Genomic DNA, 15,117 nt, shown 5'->3' on the forward strand with positions numbered 1-15,117 from the left:
TTTTCCAAAGTCAGAAGTTGGAGGGAGTAATAAATATTATTAACACGTTTCGGCGAAATATTTATGTCAAATTGTGAACTTTTATAGATTTTTTAAACCACCGAATAATCTCAAAATAATCTTGCGTCTATGATGTGTCGGCAGGGAAAAAATAATTGTTAATTTGATCATTTTCCTCCTGATTTTTAAGAAAATAGGGTCAGTGCATCGGTGATCTAACAAATACAAATAATATTGGCCTGAGCATTAAACTCTGGGTCATTGTCCCTATATGTGAATACCAACATACGGTCAAGTCCTGTTAATCCGACATGGTTGGTATGATTATGTCAGACTAACAAAGTTAAGTCTAAATACCACTGATTTAATTGGTTCCCATCATTAGTGTCAGATAAAGCCGATTGACAGATTTACGAGTGTCGGATTAACGCGACTTGACTGTATGTAAATACCAACTAATGTGAATACCAACAATGTGAATACCAACATATGTGAATACCAACACATAGGAATACCAACTAATGTGAATACCAACAATGTGAATACCAACATATGTGAATACCAACACATAGGAATACCAACATGTGTGAATATACCAACATGTGAATACCAACATGTGTGAATACCAACATGTGTAAATACCAACATGTGTGAATACCGACATGTGAATACCAACATGTGTGATTACCAACATGTGTGAATATACCAACATGAGAATACCAACGTGTGAATACCAATAAATGTGAATACCGACATGTGAATACCAACATGTGAATACCAACATATGTGAATACCAACATGTGTATACCAACGTGTGAATACCGACATGTGAATACCAACATGTGATTACCAACATGTGTGAATATACCAACATGAGAATACCAACATGTGTGAATACCAACATGTGTGAATACCAACAAATGTGAATACCGACATGTAAATACCAACATGTGTGAATACCCACATGTGAATACCAACAGATGTGAATACCAACATATGTGAATACCAACACATGTGAATACCAACACATGAATAACACATGTGAATACCAACATGTGAATAACACATGTGAATACCAACATGTGTGAATACCAACATATGTGAATACCAACACATGTCAATACCATCATATATGAATACCAAAATATGTGAATATCACCATGTGAATACCAACATGTGAATACTAACACATGAATACCAACATGTCAATACCAACACATATGAATACCAAAATGTGTGAATATCACCATGTGAATACCAACATATGAGAATACCAACAAAGCCAATGTAATAACGGCTTAATTGGTCTGCTTCTTTATTCCATCCACTTTTGGCAGAAATAGGAAGAGTGGCAGCGGTTACATTTGAGCAAGACGGAATATGAAATATATCAACAAGGATATCACAATAACAGAGGGAGCACAGACTGGACTTTCCACTTCGTTCGTTATATCACGTGACAAAGGACATGCTGAAGGACAAAATGGCTACTGTCAAACTCATCGTTGAGTATTTCCACGTCCATGTCCATGTCTACATCCATAATTACCAGCTGGTTACTGACAGAGGTTCGGAGCCAAGTCCCAAGGATTAGTGAGTGAGTGAGTGAGTTGGGTTTAACGCCGCTTTTAAAAGTATTCCAGTCATATCACGGCGTGTCAGCTTAATGTGGGAGGAAAGCCCGAAGTGATGCAGGTCTCCGACGTTTACCACTTCGGTGAAACCAACGAGCACGGGTATGGTGCTGACAAACCCAGAAACATAATCGGGGCGAACCCACAATCATAGGTTTCTGGCGTGCCCAAGGGACGCAACTCTGCACAGCGAATCGCGGCGCCTTAGACGACAGGGCCACCCGTGCCCCCCCCAAGGATTAGAAATTGGCACTAGTCCTATACTCCTTGCCAAACTGCCCAATAGCTAAGGTATCTTAAGGACCAGTAGAAATTTGCCATTTTTAAGGGTTTTGCTATATGTTATCATTGTAAGGACTAGTGGACTAAAAATGTTAGTTTCTATCGCTGCAAGCGGGGTGTAGACAGGCTGGAAAGTTTCTCACCATGTCCGCTCTGACGGACACAGGTAATGATAACGTGTCCTTTGTCACATGATTGGCAGCAGGTACAATTGCGGGAAATCTCACGGAGCGGAACATGGATTGTTAAGGTGGCTTGTAGCAATACATCATTGCAGCAAGTCCACAATATAACTCATAGTATATAATCATTTAGGTAACAATACTTAACACAATTCAAAATTCATGCAAAAATGTCACAAAGAACACATTCACATTAAAAGAACAACTTCCCCAAACAATATTATTTAACAAACAACATAACAGTAATCATGTGTTGGTTAAGACACAGTTCTATCTTCAGGGACCATATATTTATTAGGATTGTACAAGTATGGACTCTACCAATATTGATAAAAAAGCATTTTTAAATTTTTAAATAATTTCAGTATTTCCAAAATATTTCTTTCAAAGTATTTCCTAAAATACTCTACCCAAGCTACTGGAGACACTGTCTAATGTTTTGGGGCTATTCTGCAATGTAAGTAACTAGTTGTCCCTTAAATGATCATTTACATTGTGATATAGATTGTTTGTTGGTGCGTATCATGCAGTCGATCACACATACAAAGACCCAACAAAGACACGGAACATACAAAACTAGGAATCATGTCGTAGAATTTGTAAGAAAATGTAAACACAGCATATAATATAATAATATTTAGCATAGTTAAGAAAATACATGTACAGAGGGACATCTTCAAACATATACACGATACACGATATATATACAAACAGATCTCGCAGGACCTCACCTGGGTTAATCACCGTTAGTCAAATCCAACTAATCTGCATCTCGTTTTGGACTCAGAGCTCCAGATAACTTTTTGAGCAATTGAGTTTTTACTCGAAGGTTTTTATTTTAATTGGGTTATTACATTTTTCATTGGGTAACAACATTTTTTCACTCATCTAATCATCATTCTGTTGGTTTTTCCCCAAAATGAATTTAACATTTTGAGATTTCAAAATAAATGTAATAATTTTTTTGATGTATTTAAGGGTTTTACCTATAGGCTTGAATGATGTATAATATTTTACACACAATATCTATGGCTTCAAAAAATAAAAGAATTGGTTCCCAGGCAAAGACTTTTGAAAATATAGTGCAGGTAGGTTTTTTGGTTTGTTTTTTTGTTGTTGTTGACCATACTTATATGTAAATAAACAGTTGTGTACCATCAACCTGGGAAAGGGCCTCCCTACATAAATACAAACAAACTCCTATTGCCGCCATGACCATAACAAGAGATATAAAGGGAAGTAACTGTGTATTATATTTTTTAATTTTTGGAAAATGGAAATAAATATGAAACGTGCGGACTTTATGATGATGTGGCCGGTGCCTGAGAACCAAGAATATTTCTTTATTTAGCCTATTAAGGACACGATATTATCAAACTGTGACACCATATACTGATGTTGGGTTGACAGAGTTGTTAAAGAATTAATTCCTTCAGCTATAACAAAGACGAAAATATAATGGTACTAAAGGACTCCAACGTGACACAGAATCTACACATTCTCCTAAAAAAGTTAAATATCATCTGATTCTTTCATATTACTACAGTTAATCTGTCACACCATGACTATGGTAATAATATAGAATTGGGTGATCCTTAACTTTCTTTAAAGGCGAGTTTTGATGGGGACGATTTACGTAAATGTGGCATAAGTTTTAACTGACTTACGGACATATTATCACCAAACAGCAGATTCACAATATTAGCGTCTGAAGCAAAGTATTTATATGCTTCTGGGTGTAGCGGCCATAAAATTTCCGAGTCCCGTGATGGGATTCGAACCACGGACCTTCTGATAAGAGGTCGGACGCCTTGTCCACATGACCAAAGAGGTTAACCCCGTCAGCAAGCTGACAAGGTAAGGATGTCATCTGTGGGATGACTCCACGCCCTGCTACATACTCCCCCGTCAACAGAAGGCACGTCCCGGGCCGCATAGTAGGGTACTGAGGCTTATTTTGCTCAAATTTAATATGAACGTGCTCAGCCCCACGTTGGGCGCCAATGTCACGGCCATAAAATTTCCGAGTCCCGTGATGGGATTCGAACCACGGACCTTCTGATCAGAGGTCGGACGCCTTGTCCACATGACCAAAGAGGTTAACCCCGTCAGCAAGCTGACAAGGTAAGGATGTCATCTGTGGGATGACTCCACGCCCTGCTACATACTCCCCCGTCAACAGAAGGCACGTCCCGGGCCGCATAGTAGGGTACTGAGGCTTATTTTGCTCAAATTTAATATGAACGTGCTCAGCCCCACGTTGGGCGCCAAATTTGTAGCCGGGGTAGTGGTATGTATCCGGCTCGGGCCGTTGGGAAACACAGACACAGGCAGATGGTGATAATGGATTTATTTCAAGGGGGGTGGCTGCTGTTGAAGAACTACCTGAAGAAAAGAAAATGTCCTTCCTCCTCAACAGCAGCACATGAAGTCATATATTTGCAAGTTTACAGGTATTATTTATCTTAAATATAAAAGTACAAAAGCCATTGATAAACTATACTAAAACTAACTTTAATGTTAAATTACTGTTATATGTTCATTATAGGATACTTGGAAAGCACATGGTCCAAAATGGACCATGTGGTTAATTATTTTACAAGCAAGTTTTATAATATCAATATTCCATTTACTAATTTAATATTACTTTAAATGATATTATATATATATTATTCAATTTAATTCAGCACCCTAATATAGATATTAATTTCTGACAGAAGCAGATGAAAACAGATTGAAATATGGCCATTCCATACCTGAAGAAAAGAAAATGTCCTTCCTCCTCAACAGCAGCACATGAAGTGAGGAGGAAGTCAGGTATGGAAGGAAGCTACCTGTAGAGGACCAGGGTGGCCAATTAGAAGACAGATTGCATTAAGCATCAAAGGAAGTGCTTAATGCAAGATATAAATAGACTGAGGGAAACCCTACAGGTGTAAAAAATGTCTAAAGATAGACAGAAGGTTGAAGGGGAAGATCTGGTGAGAGATTCCCAGAGACTGAAAATAAGGGTGTTGAGTTGTTTAAAGAGTTAGATACTGATATTCAACTGTAGACAAGACAAACATTGAACATATAGATGATTATGATGATGATGTATGAATAATGATATAATTATAGGAAGAATATAAGGTACCCTGCTACATGGGCAATTATCAAAAATATGGAATTGGAATTAATGGTTTTCCTAAAAATGTTTCCTTATAGGGGACAGAAGCAATACGTCTTTGAACACTGATCCAAGTGAAAAGTAAAGTGTACATAAGGATGTAAGGGAGACAACTCTTGAAGCCTAGCTTTCAAAAAATATTAATAAGGATCCAAACCGACCAAAATTTGGCATCTTAAATTTTGTATCACCTTCTGATCAAATCATACTTATAGAATAGTAAAAATCCTGAACAATGCACTATATATTATATATTTTCTGCCAAACAAATTTTTCACTATCAAAATCCATTAACAAAACTGATTTTTTTAAACATCTGGCCCTATGAAACAAAATCAAGCCTCTGACCCTGATCAAGGATCTTGTTGGAATGTTCGTATGCACACTTAGTAAGTCGAATACAGTACGCTGTAGTCACCAGCATCCATCGCTTGTACCTCCATCACATCTAATTAATACCCTGGACCTATACGCTATCACAGCCTTGGTTTGAGTCCGACTCAAATAGCATGACAAATAAAATGCTATTCAATCAAATCAGCCTAATGGGAGTGAGAGAAATTCTGTGCTAAGTTGGAGAGGGAGCAGTGGGGTGGGTGACGTTCCTTTCAAAACGATGCTGGGGGTGGGTGAGTGAGTATGGTTTATGCAGCTTTTAACAATATTCCAGCAATATCACGGTGGGGGACATCAGAAATGGGCTTCACACATTGTACCCATGTCGGGTATCGACCCTGGGTCGTCGGTGTGACGAGCTAACCCGACCGCCCCAGCTACGGGTGAATGAGCCCAGGATAATTATCATTATCATTATCATTATCATTACAGATACTACACTGGATAATCAACGATGAGTCAACAGTCATAATTAACAAGTTTTCAAACATATGATAAAATAATAATACTATTTACAAGACAAACATATTCATGCTTTCAGTGGAACTACAGCAAAAAATCATTACACTCAGAATGTGGATACTGAACATTTAAAAATGCATATTTTCACAACCAATATTTTCTCAAGGAATACAAAAAAAATGCAAAATAAAATTTCAAACATGCAGTAATAATACATCATAAATCAAACCTATGGGTCATATATAGTGATAGGCATTTAACAAGTATTAACATCACAGTCAGCAGTGAATAACTAGTGTTATATCCCGACAATCCCTCGACACACAATCATCGTGAATCAGCATCTCAGACCATATCTTCTTCCCTAGTCCAATCAGATGAGGGTATAACCACTATCGACCAGTCATATGTCAGCATGCACAGCCTCCTCCTTCCGAGTCGTCTGCGTCATGCTGTCCGTACGCGTGTCCGTTTCTGTTTCGACTGCCGGGAAGCTGAGATTTGTCCACGCATTTCTCCATTCGTGTCATGACCATATCCAAGAGGCATTCCACCGCCTTGGACACATTCTGGCCAGTAGCGGCGCTCGTCTCAAAGTACGGGAGGCTGGAAACAGAATTCAGAGGAGCATGTGAGGGAGTTATTTCAGCCATACAGCAACGAGAACAAGTTGATATATACACTAGTGAGTCTTGAATAAACATTTACCGTATTCGACGTAATAAGCGCCCTGCTCTAATAAGCACCCATGGCAGTATTTGCTAATATATTGGCAAGTGAACAATCCCAATAAGCACCCCTTCCGATTGATCAATGTACGCAAGACTTATTTATTCATGTATAATACGCACTCGTGTGTTTTATGCACCCTTAATTATTGGCAATTAAATTCTGGAAAAATATATCCGTCTTATATAAACAATCAGGCTGTCAGCATAAACCATGAAATTTATCTTTTCCACCAAAATAATATTCTAATAAGAGCCCCCTATTTCTAATTTTGAGAGCGCCCTGGGTGCTTATTACGTCGAATACGGTATATTTAAATGCAAATTTGTCAAATATATTTGGGCAAAACAAATATCATTTATACAGTTTAAAACACAGGCCACCAGTAACCAAAGCTAGGTCACCCCGCTGGGGGTGATGGGGACTTACAGTGCTTCAGCTTCCTGCAGGATACCCAGCAGGATTTATGTCATTACTTTACTGGGTAATATTAAAAATACTCAGCAATGGAAACAATTACAGTGAATCACGCAGACCGCACCAAACCTCGTCTGCACTTGCAGTCGCTATTGAAAATGTGGTGGGTTTTAATCATTACGACGCAGACTACCGTAAATGACCGTAGATAAGCCGAATTTTGAGGACCAGAAAAAAAGATTCTGTAGAAAGGGGTTGACTTATGTATGGCCGACACTTACATCGAACTCTTTGTTTTGTTCGTAAAAAACGACATCACATTGCCTCAAGTGAATAAACAATGCTATAACAACTTTGTCTAAGAAAATGTGAAATTTGCGATTAAACATCACCAGACATGATGGTTTACCATTTCGATTGTATTTCTTGATAAGCTAGGCATTGTTTTGTATGCAGGGATTAAAATTACTGTGTGTATTGCCTCGTAAACTAAGCAGGAAATAGCAATCAGCTGTACCCACATGTTCTCCCAATAACGGAAAAAATAATACCTTAAATTACTATTTTACTACGAATATTATATTCTGATTTCGTGTTATTTCAATTGTAGGTTTTACTATATATCTTCAAAATAATGACAACAATAACCTGGGTTATGTGGCAGCACTTTTGTGTATTATCGGATACTTTTTTTGCACAGAACAATTTGACAAATCACTGTTAAAGTTTATGGGGCTTTTGTGTTGTTTGTAATTTGTGGCTATTTCTATCTAAAGAGTCTACATATTCCATAGTAAGGTTGCTCTCCGCTGGTTTCCATTGGTAGGCCTGTACACAAGGCTGCTTCAAAACTGACGGAGCTGAAACACTTACCCATATTTGTCTGCTATCTCCCTGGCGCGGTCCTCAGATACGAGGCGGTTGTCCTCGAGGTCGGACTTGTTTCCTAGCAGCACCACGTCGGGGTTCTCGCAGTAGGCGTGGGTCTGCAGCTGGGTCAGCCAGTTGCGGATGTTGAGGAAGGATTGCTCACTCGTCAGATCAAACAGCAACAGGAAGCCCATCGCGTCACGGAAGAACGCTGTCGTTAAACTTCGAAACCTAGAAACAAAAGCAGAGTAACAAGGATTTCCAAAAAATTACAGTGACAGAACTGATAGCAAATGACCTCAGGCTATGACTGTTATGATTCCAATACTTTGATATAATGCAGAGTGCGGCTTTAAACAACAAACAAACAAACAAAAAAATGTTTGATGTCATCGTACCCAAAATATTTTAGGTCGATGCTCATGATATCAATCACTGGATTGTCTGGTCCAGACTCGATTATTTACAGACCGCCATCATATAGCTGGAATATTGCTGAGTGCTGCGTTAAACACCAAACAGACAAACGAAAACATCATTAATGTCATCATAATCCAATTTCCGCGGATCGTTGATCATGATGTCAATCACTGGATCATCTGACCCAGACTTGATTATTTACAGACCACCATCATATGGCTGCAATCGTGTGTGTGTGGCGTTTAACAACAAACAAACAACCAATCATTCATTGAGGACAGATAATACGTAATTCCTTGTGTTAAGACAGGAATGTAACTGCCATTTTGCCGATGTCTATTGTACCCTTGAAGACCCGTGTTAGAATAGGTCTTCAGCAACCCATGCTTGCCGTAAGAGGCGACTAACGGGATCGGGTGGTCAGGCTCACTGACTTGCTTGATGCATGTCATCGTATCCCAACTGCGTAGTTCGATGGTCATGTTGTCAATCACTGGATTGTCTGGTCCAGACTCGATTATTTACAGACCGCTGTCATATAGCTAGAATATTGCTGAGTGCGGCGTTAAACAAACAAACAAAACGTCTATTGAGTACCTCTCCTGCCCAGCCGTGTCCCACAGCTGCAAGTGTATCCTCTGACTCCGCCCGACTGACCCGTCCACACTTGGCACTCGGTGAACCTGTCATGCAGAGATAGAGAGAGAGCACATTAGCAGAATACTATGTTTCAAATAAGATGCCCAGAAACTATAGATCGGCACTAGCCAAGTTTGGATGTGGTGTGGCTCCTATTCGAGTGGAAACCGGTCGATACGAAGGTGTACCTGTCAATAATAGAAGATGTTTTCACTGTAATGACAGCGTAGAAGACGAGGTCCATGTTTTGTTTCACTGCGCATGATATCAGGGCAACTCTTTTTAATGAATGTATTGCTAAATCTTATAATGTTTTAGATATGCCTGATGTCGACAAACTTTGTTTTATTTTCAGTGACTCCAGTGTGTGTTTTATACTTGCCAAAGTCTGCTTTTTAATTCTTAATCGTAGAAAACATCTTTTATATGGATAACTTTTTACTATATCATCTTTATATCATTTATGTATAAATTCTGTGATAATTCGTCTATAATAATTCTATTGAATGGTTCTGTACATTTTATCTATGTCAGGTTGTATAAAGCTGTTTTATGTATGTACAGGAGTGAGACGTTAATAAACTATTGTCTGTCTGTCTTAGCAACTATAATAAGTCAAAAGGACTATCCTTCGTCGTTGTGTTGCTGTCGTTGTTGTGTTGGCTTCTGTTGGGGTACCTTCCCAGTGCCGTAGCACAGTTTTATTTGAATCAAGTTGGGGACACGTGATACTTGTACAAATATTTGCCACCCCTGTCAAAAAAAATTAACTACGGCCTTGCTTCCAATTGTTACACATCCTATTTGGGCTGGGACGGGTAACTCAGGTACTCGGGTCGGGTGTGTACTGAGAAGGATCCGGGTACCCACAGGACTACCCGGACCTGTGGTTAGTCACGTGATATATTGTTTATTGACAAAAATTATCTAGAGGTCCATGGTTACACTACATATCACTAATGTTCACATTTCTTTCTGACAATGCACACATTCCTTCTGACTTTTAGATGTTTAAATAAAGAATAAAATTCAGTCAACTTCAGTGTATGCATGACCAGATCGTATAATACGTGTATCTAAATACATTTTGCCAGGGCTACGGTCAAACTATTCCTAATTGGATATTTTATACCTATCTATCTCTTGAGACCTAAAGCGGGGTACCTGTGTGGGTAGGGTAATAGAGGGGTGGGTACCCGGGTAGTAAATTTGGCCACATCCCTGCCCTACATCCCATGTCTTACACACCTGAAGCAACACAAGGCATGAATACCTGCACATATAGTCCCCTGGCTGTTACCTGGCAGATTATATGTCTTGATGTCAATCACGGGGTTGTCTGGTCCAGACGTGTATATTTACAGACTATCCTCATGTACGGTAAATCTTGAAATGAATGCGTCCCACAATGAATGTGCTTGCTGGTCCCTAGCCAAAAATGTGACTCAATATGACTCCCCCAACCCAAACACACACACCCCTCCCCAAGCCCAAGTGGAATTACTAGTTTGTGCAGAGAAAATTGCTTCTGTGAGGCCACAGGATGTCCATTATGTAATTTCTAGTGATTGAATGACATTGTTATATACTTGTTACAAGTGCTGCTCAATATACAGTGATGTGGAATATACAGAGTTGTTGGTTTTTATGTCCAAGTTGGTATTTCTGCTTGACAAAATGTGAAGTGAGGCCATCTTATTGATGATTGTCATTTTGAGATATAAATGCCATGTTTAATCAACATGATCAATGCGAGCAAAGACCACTCACATTTAATTCACAATTGCATTAATATTGGAATATTGCACAACCAACCAACCAACCAACCAACAAAACAGCCACCCAACCAACCAAACAACCACGCAACCAACCAACCAAACAGCCACCCAACCAACCAACCAAACAGCCACCCACCCACCCAACCAACCAACCAACCAACCAACCAACCAACCTACCAGACCAACCAACCAACCAGATCATAATAAAATGAACCTTTGAAGCTGATGGAGACAGAGAAGAAACTTAAGTGATGACATCAAAGTAAAGGGCCAAATTTGAAATTGTTCGATCATGCTCGATTGTCGACTAAACTTCATTTTGCAAGTGATTCTCAACAGTAGTTTGCAATTCCATGTGCGGATCCCACATGTCATTATAGCAATAGCTGACATAAATACTACAATCTAGGGTTTGGACGAGTCCAGATTTACTACACGGGAACCCGACCCCCCATTACCAGACCCCCCATTACCAGACCCTTCCCAGGTACCCAGCGAAACCGGGTCTTTGGCGTGACGAGCGAACCCTATTACCACTAGGCTACCAGACAGACCCTCATACAAAATATATCATTTGTCCTCTACTTTTTTAAAGTAGTATATTTTTGCCAGAAACAGGATATTTTGGGGGGGGCACTGGTTCAAGACATACAAATGTGTTTTCTGAAGTTTTATTCCTGACAGCTGGCATGCCCTGCGACATGTTTAATTATTATTTTTCTCCTGGTATTTTCTGGAACCATTATTCTTGACAACAGTGTCTTTCATGACAGCTTGCATTTCCTGCAACATTTATTGCCGTTGTGGTAAACCCTGAAGCAAAATATTTTCTGGTGTTTTAAGGAACAAAATATTTTAATAAGAACAATTCCCCTCTTAAACTCTGGAATGTTGTCTGCGAATTTACCCACTGGTCCGTAGCCCCAGTCAAGTAAACTTCCGTTGGGTCAACTAAGCTCAGCTAATAAAAGTCCATATAATACCACTCCATTCTGCTGAAAATGATACTAGGTTCTATGTTCATGCCAGTAGACTCCAGGTTATTGCACAGACTGTGCCTGACCTACAATACAAGATCATTGCAGGGGATCAGGACATTTTCTGGGAATTGCACTGGACTATGTAATAGCAGCAGGATCACTAGAAATCCCAAGCTGAGCTCACATTAACGATCAAAGCCAGGAACCCAGTTTCTCAAAGCCATCATTAACTCCATCTCCATCACGTGTCAAAATAAATGGCAGACGTGTCAGCAGTCGTAGCCCCCACGTCACAATCTGGCACAGAGCCCACGCAGGGCCTTCTTTACAAAGGTATCGGTAATCCCACGCCCATCATAACTCTGAGGTATAGAAGTTAGGACAGATATAGCCCTGCGATCAATTTTTTAAATGGGACCGCCTCCGTGGTCTAGTGGTAGAGCATCCGCCCAGAGAGCGGAAGGTCCGGGGTTCGATCCCCGGCCGCGTCATACCAAAAGACGTTAAAAGATGGTACTTGTTGTTACCCTGTCTGGCGCTCGGCATTAAGGGCCTAAAACAAGGACTGGTCGGCTCGAAGTCAGTATACTGTGTCTGAGTGGGGAATTCATGATAAACTGCGGCATGGTATCTCAGTGAGCTAGCACTATAAATCGGCATAAGTCCGGACTAGTACAAGCAGCCAAACAAACACACACACGTACATGCACGTGGCTATATAAGTGCAATAATCTTGGTCGCAACGTTTAACCCAATTTCACCTTTGAAATGGAACCTCTATGTTCCTTGTATGAAATTCAAAATTTCCCCAAAATTAAATACGCAACCTTAATGTCCCCCAGGTTGCCCCTCCATTTCGGACATACCCTCCTCAGCAAAACCACTAATTGGCCTGGTCGGCCCGTGTGAGAAATACGCATAAAGTCTGAAAGCGCACGTAAAAACACCAACTCTCTCTCTCTCTCCTTGTATGAGGTAACACTGCTTACCACACGCTTTTCCCGGAAGTCGATGCCCACGGTTGAAATGAACTTGGAGTTAAACATGCTGTCTGTGTACTGGTAGAGGTAGCTTGTCTTCCCCACACCCGAGTCACCTGCAAACAATACAGACATTTAGCGTGGTTCACAGTTTGAAGTAATCTTAAAACCCCAAAAGACAGTCGGGCAGCTGACCGATAAGTGTTGCCTCAACATCTCCATGGTAACCTGCCCACAATCAGGCATTATAAATATTGAGAGATTGCAAAAACAAAGAGACAAATCATGTCACTTGAAATATCGCAAACAATCACTTGAGAAGTGAGTGAATGAGTGAGTATGGTTTTACGCCTCTTTTAGCAATATTTCAGCAATATCACGGCGGGGAACACCAGAATAGGCTTCAAACATTGTGCCCATGTCGGGTATCGAACCCGGTTCGTTGGGGTGACGAGCGAACGCTTTAACCACTAGGCTACCCGACCGCCCCTTACTTCAGAAGTCTTTGAATGGCATTTATAAGTGATGCACATAAGGAAGAGGAGTGAGTGAGTAAGTGAGTGAGTGTGGTTTTATGCCGCTCAATATTCCAGCAATATCATGGCGGGGGACACCAGAAACGGGCTTCACACATTGTACCCATGCCGGGAATCGAACCCGGGTCGTCGGTGTGACGAGCGAACACTTTAACCACTAGGCTACCCGGCCGCCCCACATAAGGAAGAGACTATACGGATGCCAACTTCTTTATCATGAGGAACACAACGTTTCGGAGAATAGCTTACTCCTTTATCAGTTGTCTTCCATTTGTCCATTTACATTGTTATTTACTATCAGTGCTAATTTAAGTCCTGGCTTCCAATTGTCCATTGCTAATCCCCTATCAGCGACAAGTAACTGCTGTCTTCTCTTGTTAAGTTTCCACCTTTGTTTTCTTATTACTTTTACTGTTCTTACAGGTACATATAAATGTTCTCTGCTTTATAGCATTAATTCACCTGATGAAGGAGAAGTATATACTCCGAAATGTTGTGTTCCCCATAATAAAGAAGTTGATATCCACAAATTTTCTTTCTTAATTACTTCAGATGTCAATTTCATTACATGATTTTGGTTGGACTATGCATAGACTTGTTAGTTCATCATTCCAGCCTAGTATGACAAGGGTGGAAACTGGACTATTTAAGTCAATTAACTCCCTTGCATCGGGAAGATGGGTAGATGCTTGGTCTCTGTTAATGTCTGGTTTTTCTCTTCGGGGTTCTGTAGTTTGTCTTTTTCTAGTGATTCCAAACCATTTACTGGAAAAAGGAACCTTCAAGAAACTATAGATACCCAAACAATCAAGCTGGACATTAACAGAGACAAAGGCATCTACCTACCCAGCATTCACATGATGAAGAGGCAAAAAGTAGCACAAGGCCATAGTGAAACAGTTCCTTAGTAGAACAGAGCCTTAGTGGAACAGAGCCATAGTAGAACAGAGCCTTAGTGGAACAGTTTCTTAGAACAGTTCCTAAGTAGTACAGAGCCTTAGTAGAACAGAGCCTCAGTGGAACGGTACCTTAAATGGGAACACCCTTAGTAGAACAGAGGCTAAGTAGAACAGAGCCTGACCGAAACAGCCATAGTGGAACAGTCCCTTAGTGGAACAGAGTCTTAGTAGAACAGAGCCTTAGTGGAACAGAGCCTTAGTAGAAAAGAGACTTAGTACAACAGAGGCTAAGTAGAACAGAGCCTTACTGAAACAGCCATAGTGGAACAGTCCCTTAGTGGAACAGAGTCTTAGTAGAACAGAGCCTTAGTGGAACAGAGCCTTAGTAGAACAGAGCCTTAGTGGGACAGAGCCCTAGTGGTACAGAGCCATAGTAGAACATAGTCCTTATCAAGAAGAGCCTTAGCAAAACAGTCCCTTACAGGAACAGAGCCATAGTGGAAAAGGGGCTTAGTAGAACTGAGCCTTAGTGAAACGGTACCTTAAAAGGGAACAGCCTTATTACTAGAACAGGGCCTTAGTGGAACAGTCCCTTATTGGAACAGAGTCTCAGTAGAACATTCCCTTAGTAGAACAGAGCCTTAGTGGAACAGAGACTTAGTGGAACAATCCCTTAGTGGAACAGAGCCTTAGTGGACAGAGAGATAGAACGGAGCCTCAGTGGAACAGAGCCTTAATGGAAGA

The 15,117-nt window shown here is 40.3% G+C and overlaps 1 protein-coding gene across 1 annotated transcript in view; it reads right to left on the bottom strand.

The window, feature by feature from the left end:
* Positions 1 to 3,309: 3,309 nt before the first annotated feature.
* The window catches only part of LOC124115424 (ras-related protein Rab-27A-like), a 76,098-nt gene continuing 64,290 nt past the window's right edge, over positions 3,310 to 15,117 (bottom strand). Inside the window, exons 3-7 of the mRNA XM_048393891.1 lie at positions 12,948 to 13,054; positions 9,159 to 9,244; positions 8,145 to 8,372; positions 5,243 to 6,731; positions 3,310 to 3,830 (exon numbers count right to left, since the gene is read on the bottom strand). Coding sequence (XP_048249848.1) covers positions 6,536 to 6,731; positions 8,145 to 8,372; positions 9,159 to 9,244; positions 12,948 to 13,054 — 617 coding nt within the window. The 3' untranslated portion in view covers positions 3,310 to 3,830; positions 5,243 to 6,535. The remainder of the gene's footprint in view (positions 3,831 to 5,242; positions 6,732 to 8,144; positions 8,373 to 9,158; positions 9,245 to 12,947; positions 13,055 to 15,117) is intronic.

The sequence above is a fragment of the Haliotis rufescens genome, unplaced genomic scaffold, assembly GCF_023055435.1.
Source record: "Haliotis rufescens isolate VD_foot unplaced genomic scaffold, xgHalRufe1.0.p SCAF_120, whole genome shotgun sequence".
NCBI lineage: Eukaryota > Metazoa > Mollusca > Gastropoda > Lepetellida > Haliotidae > Haliotis > Haliotis rufescens.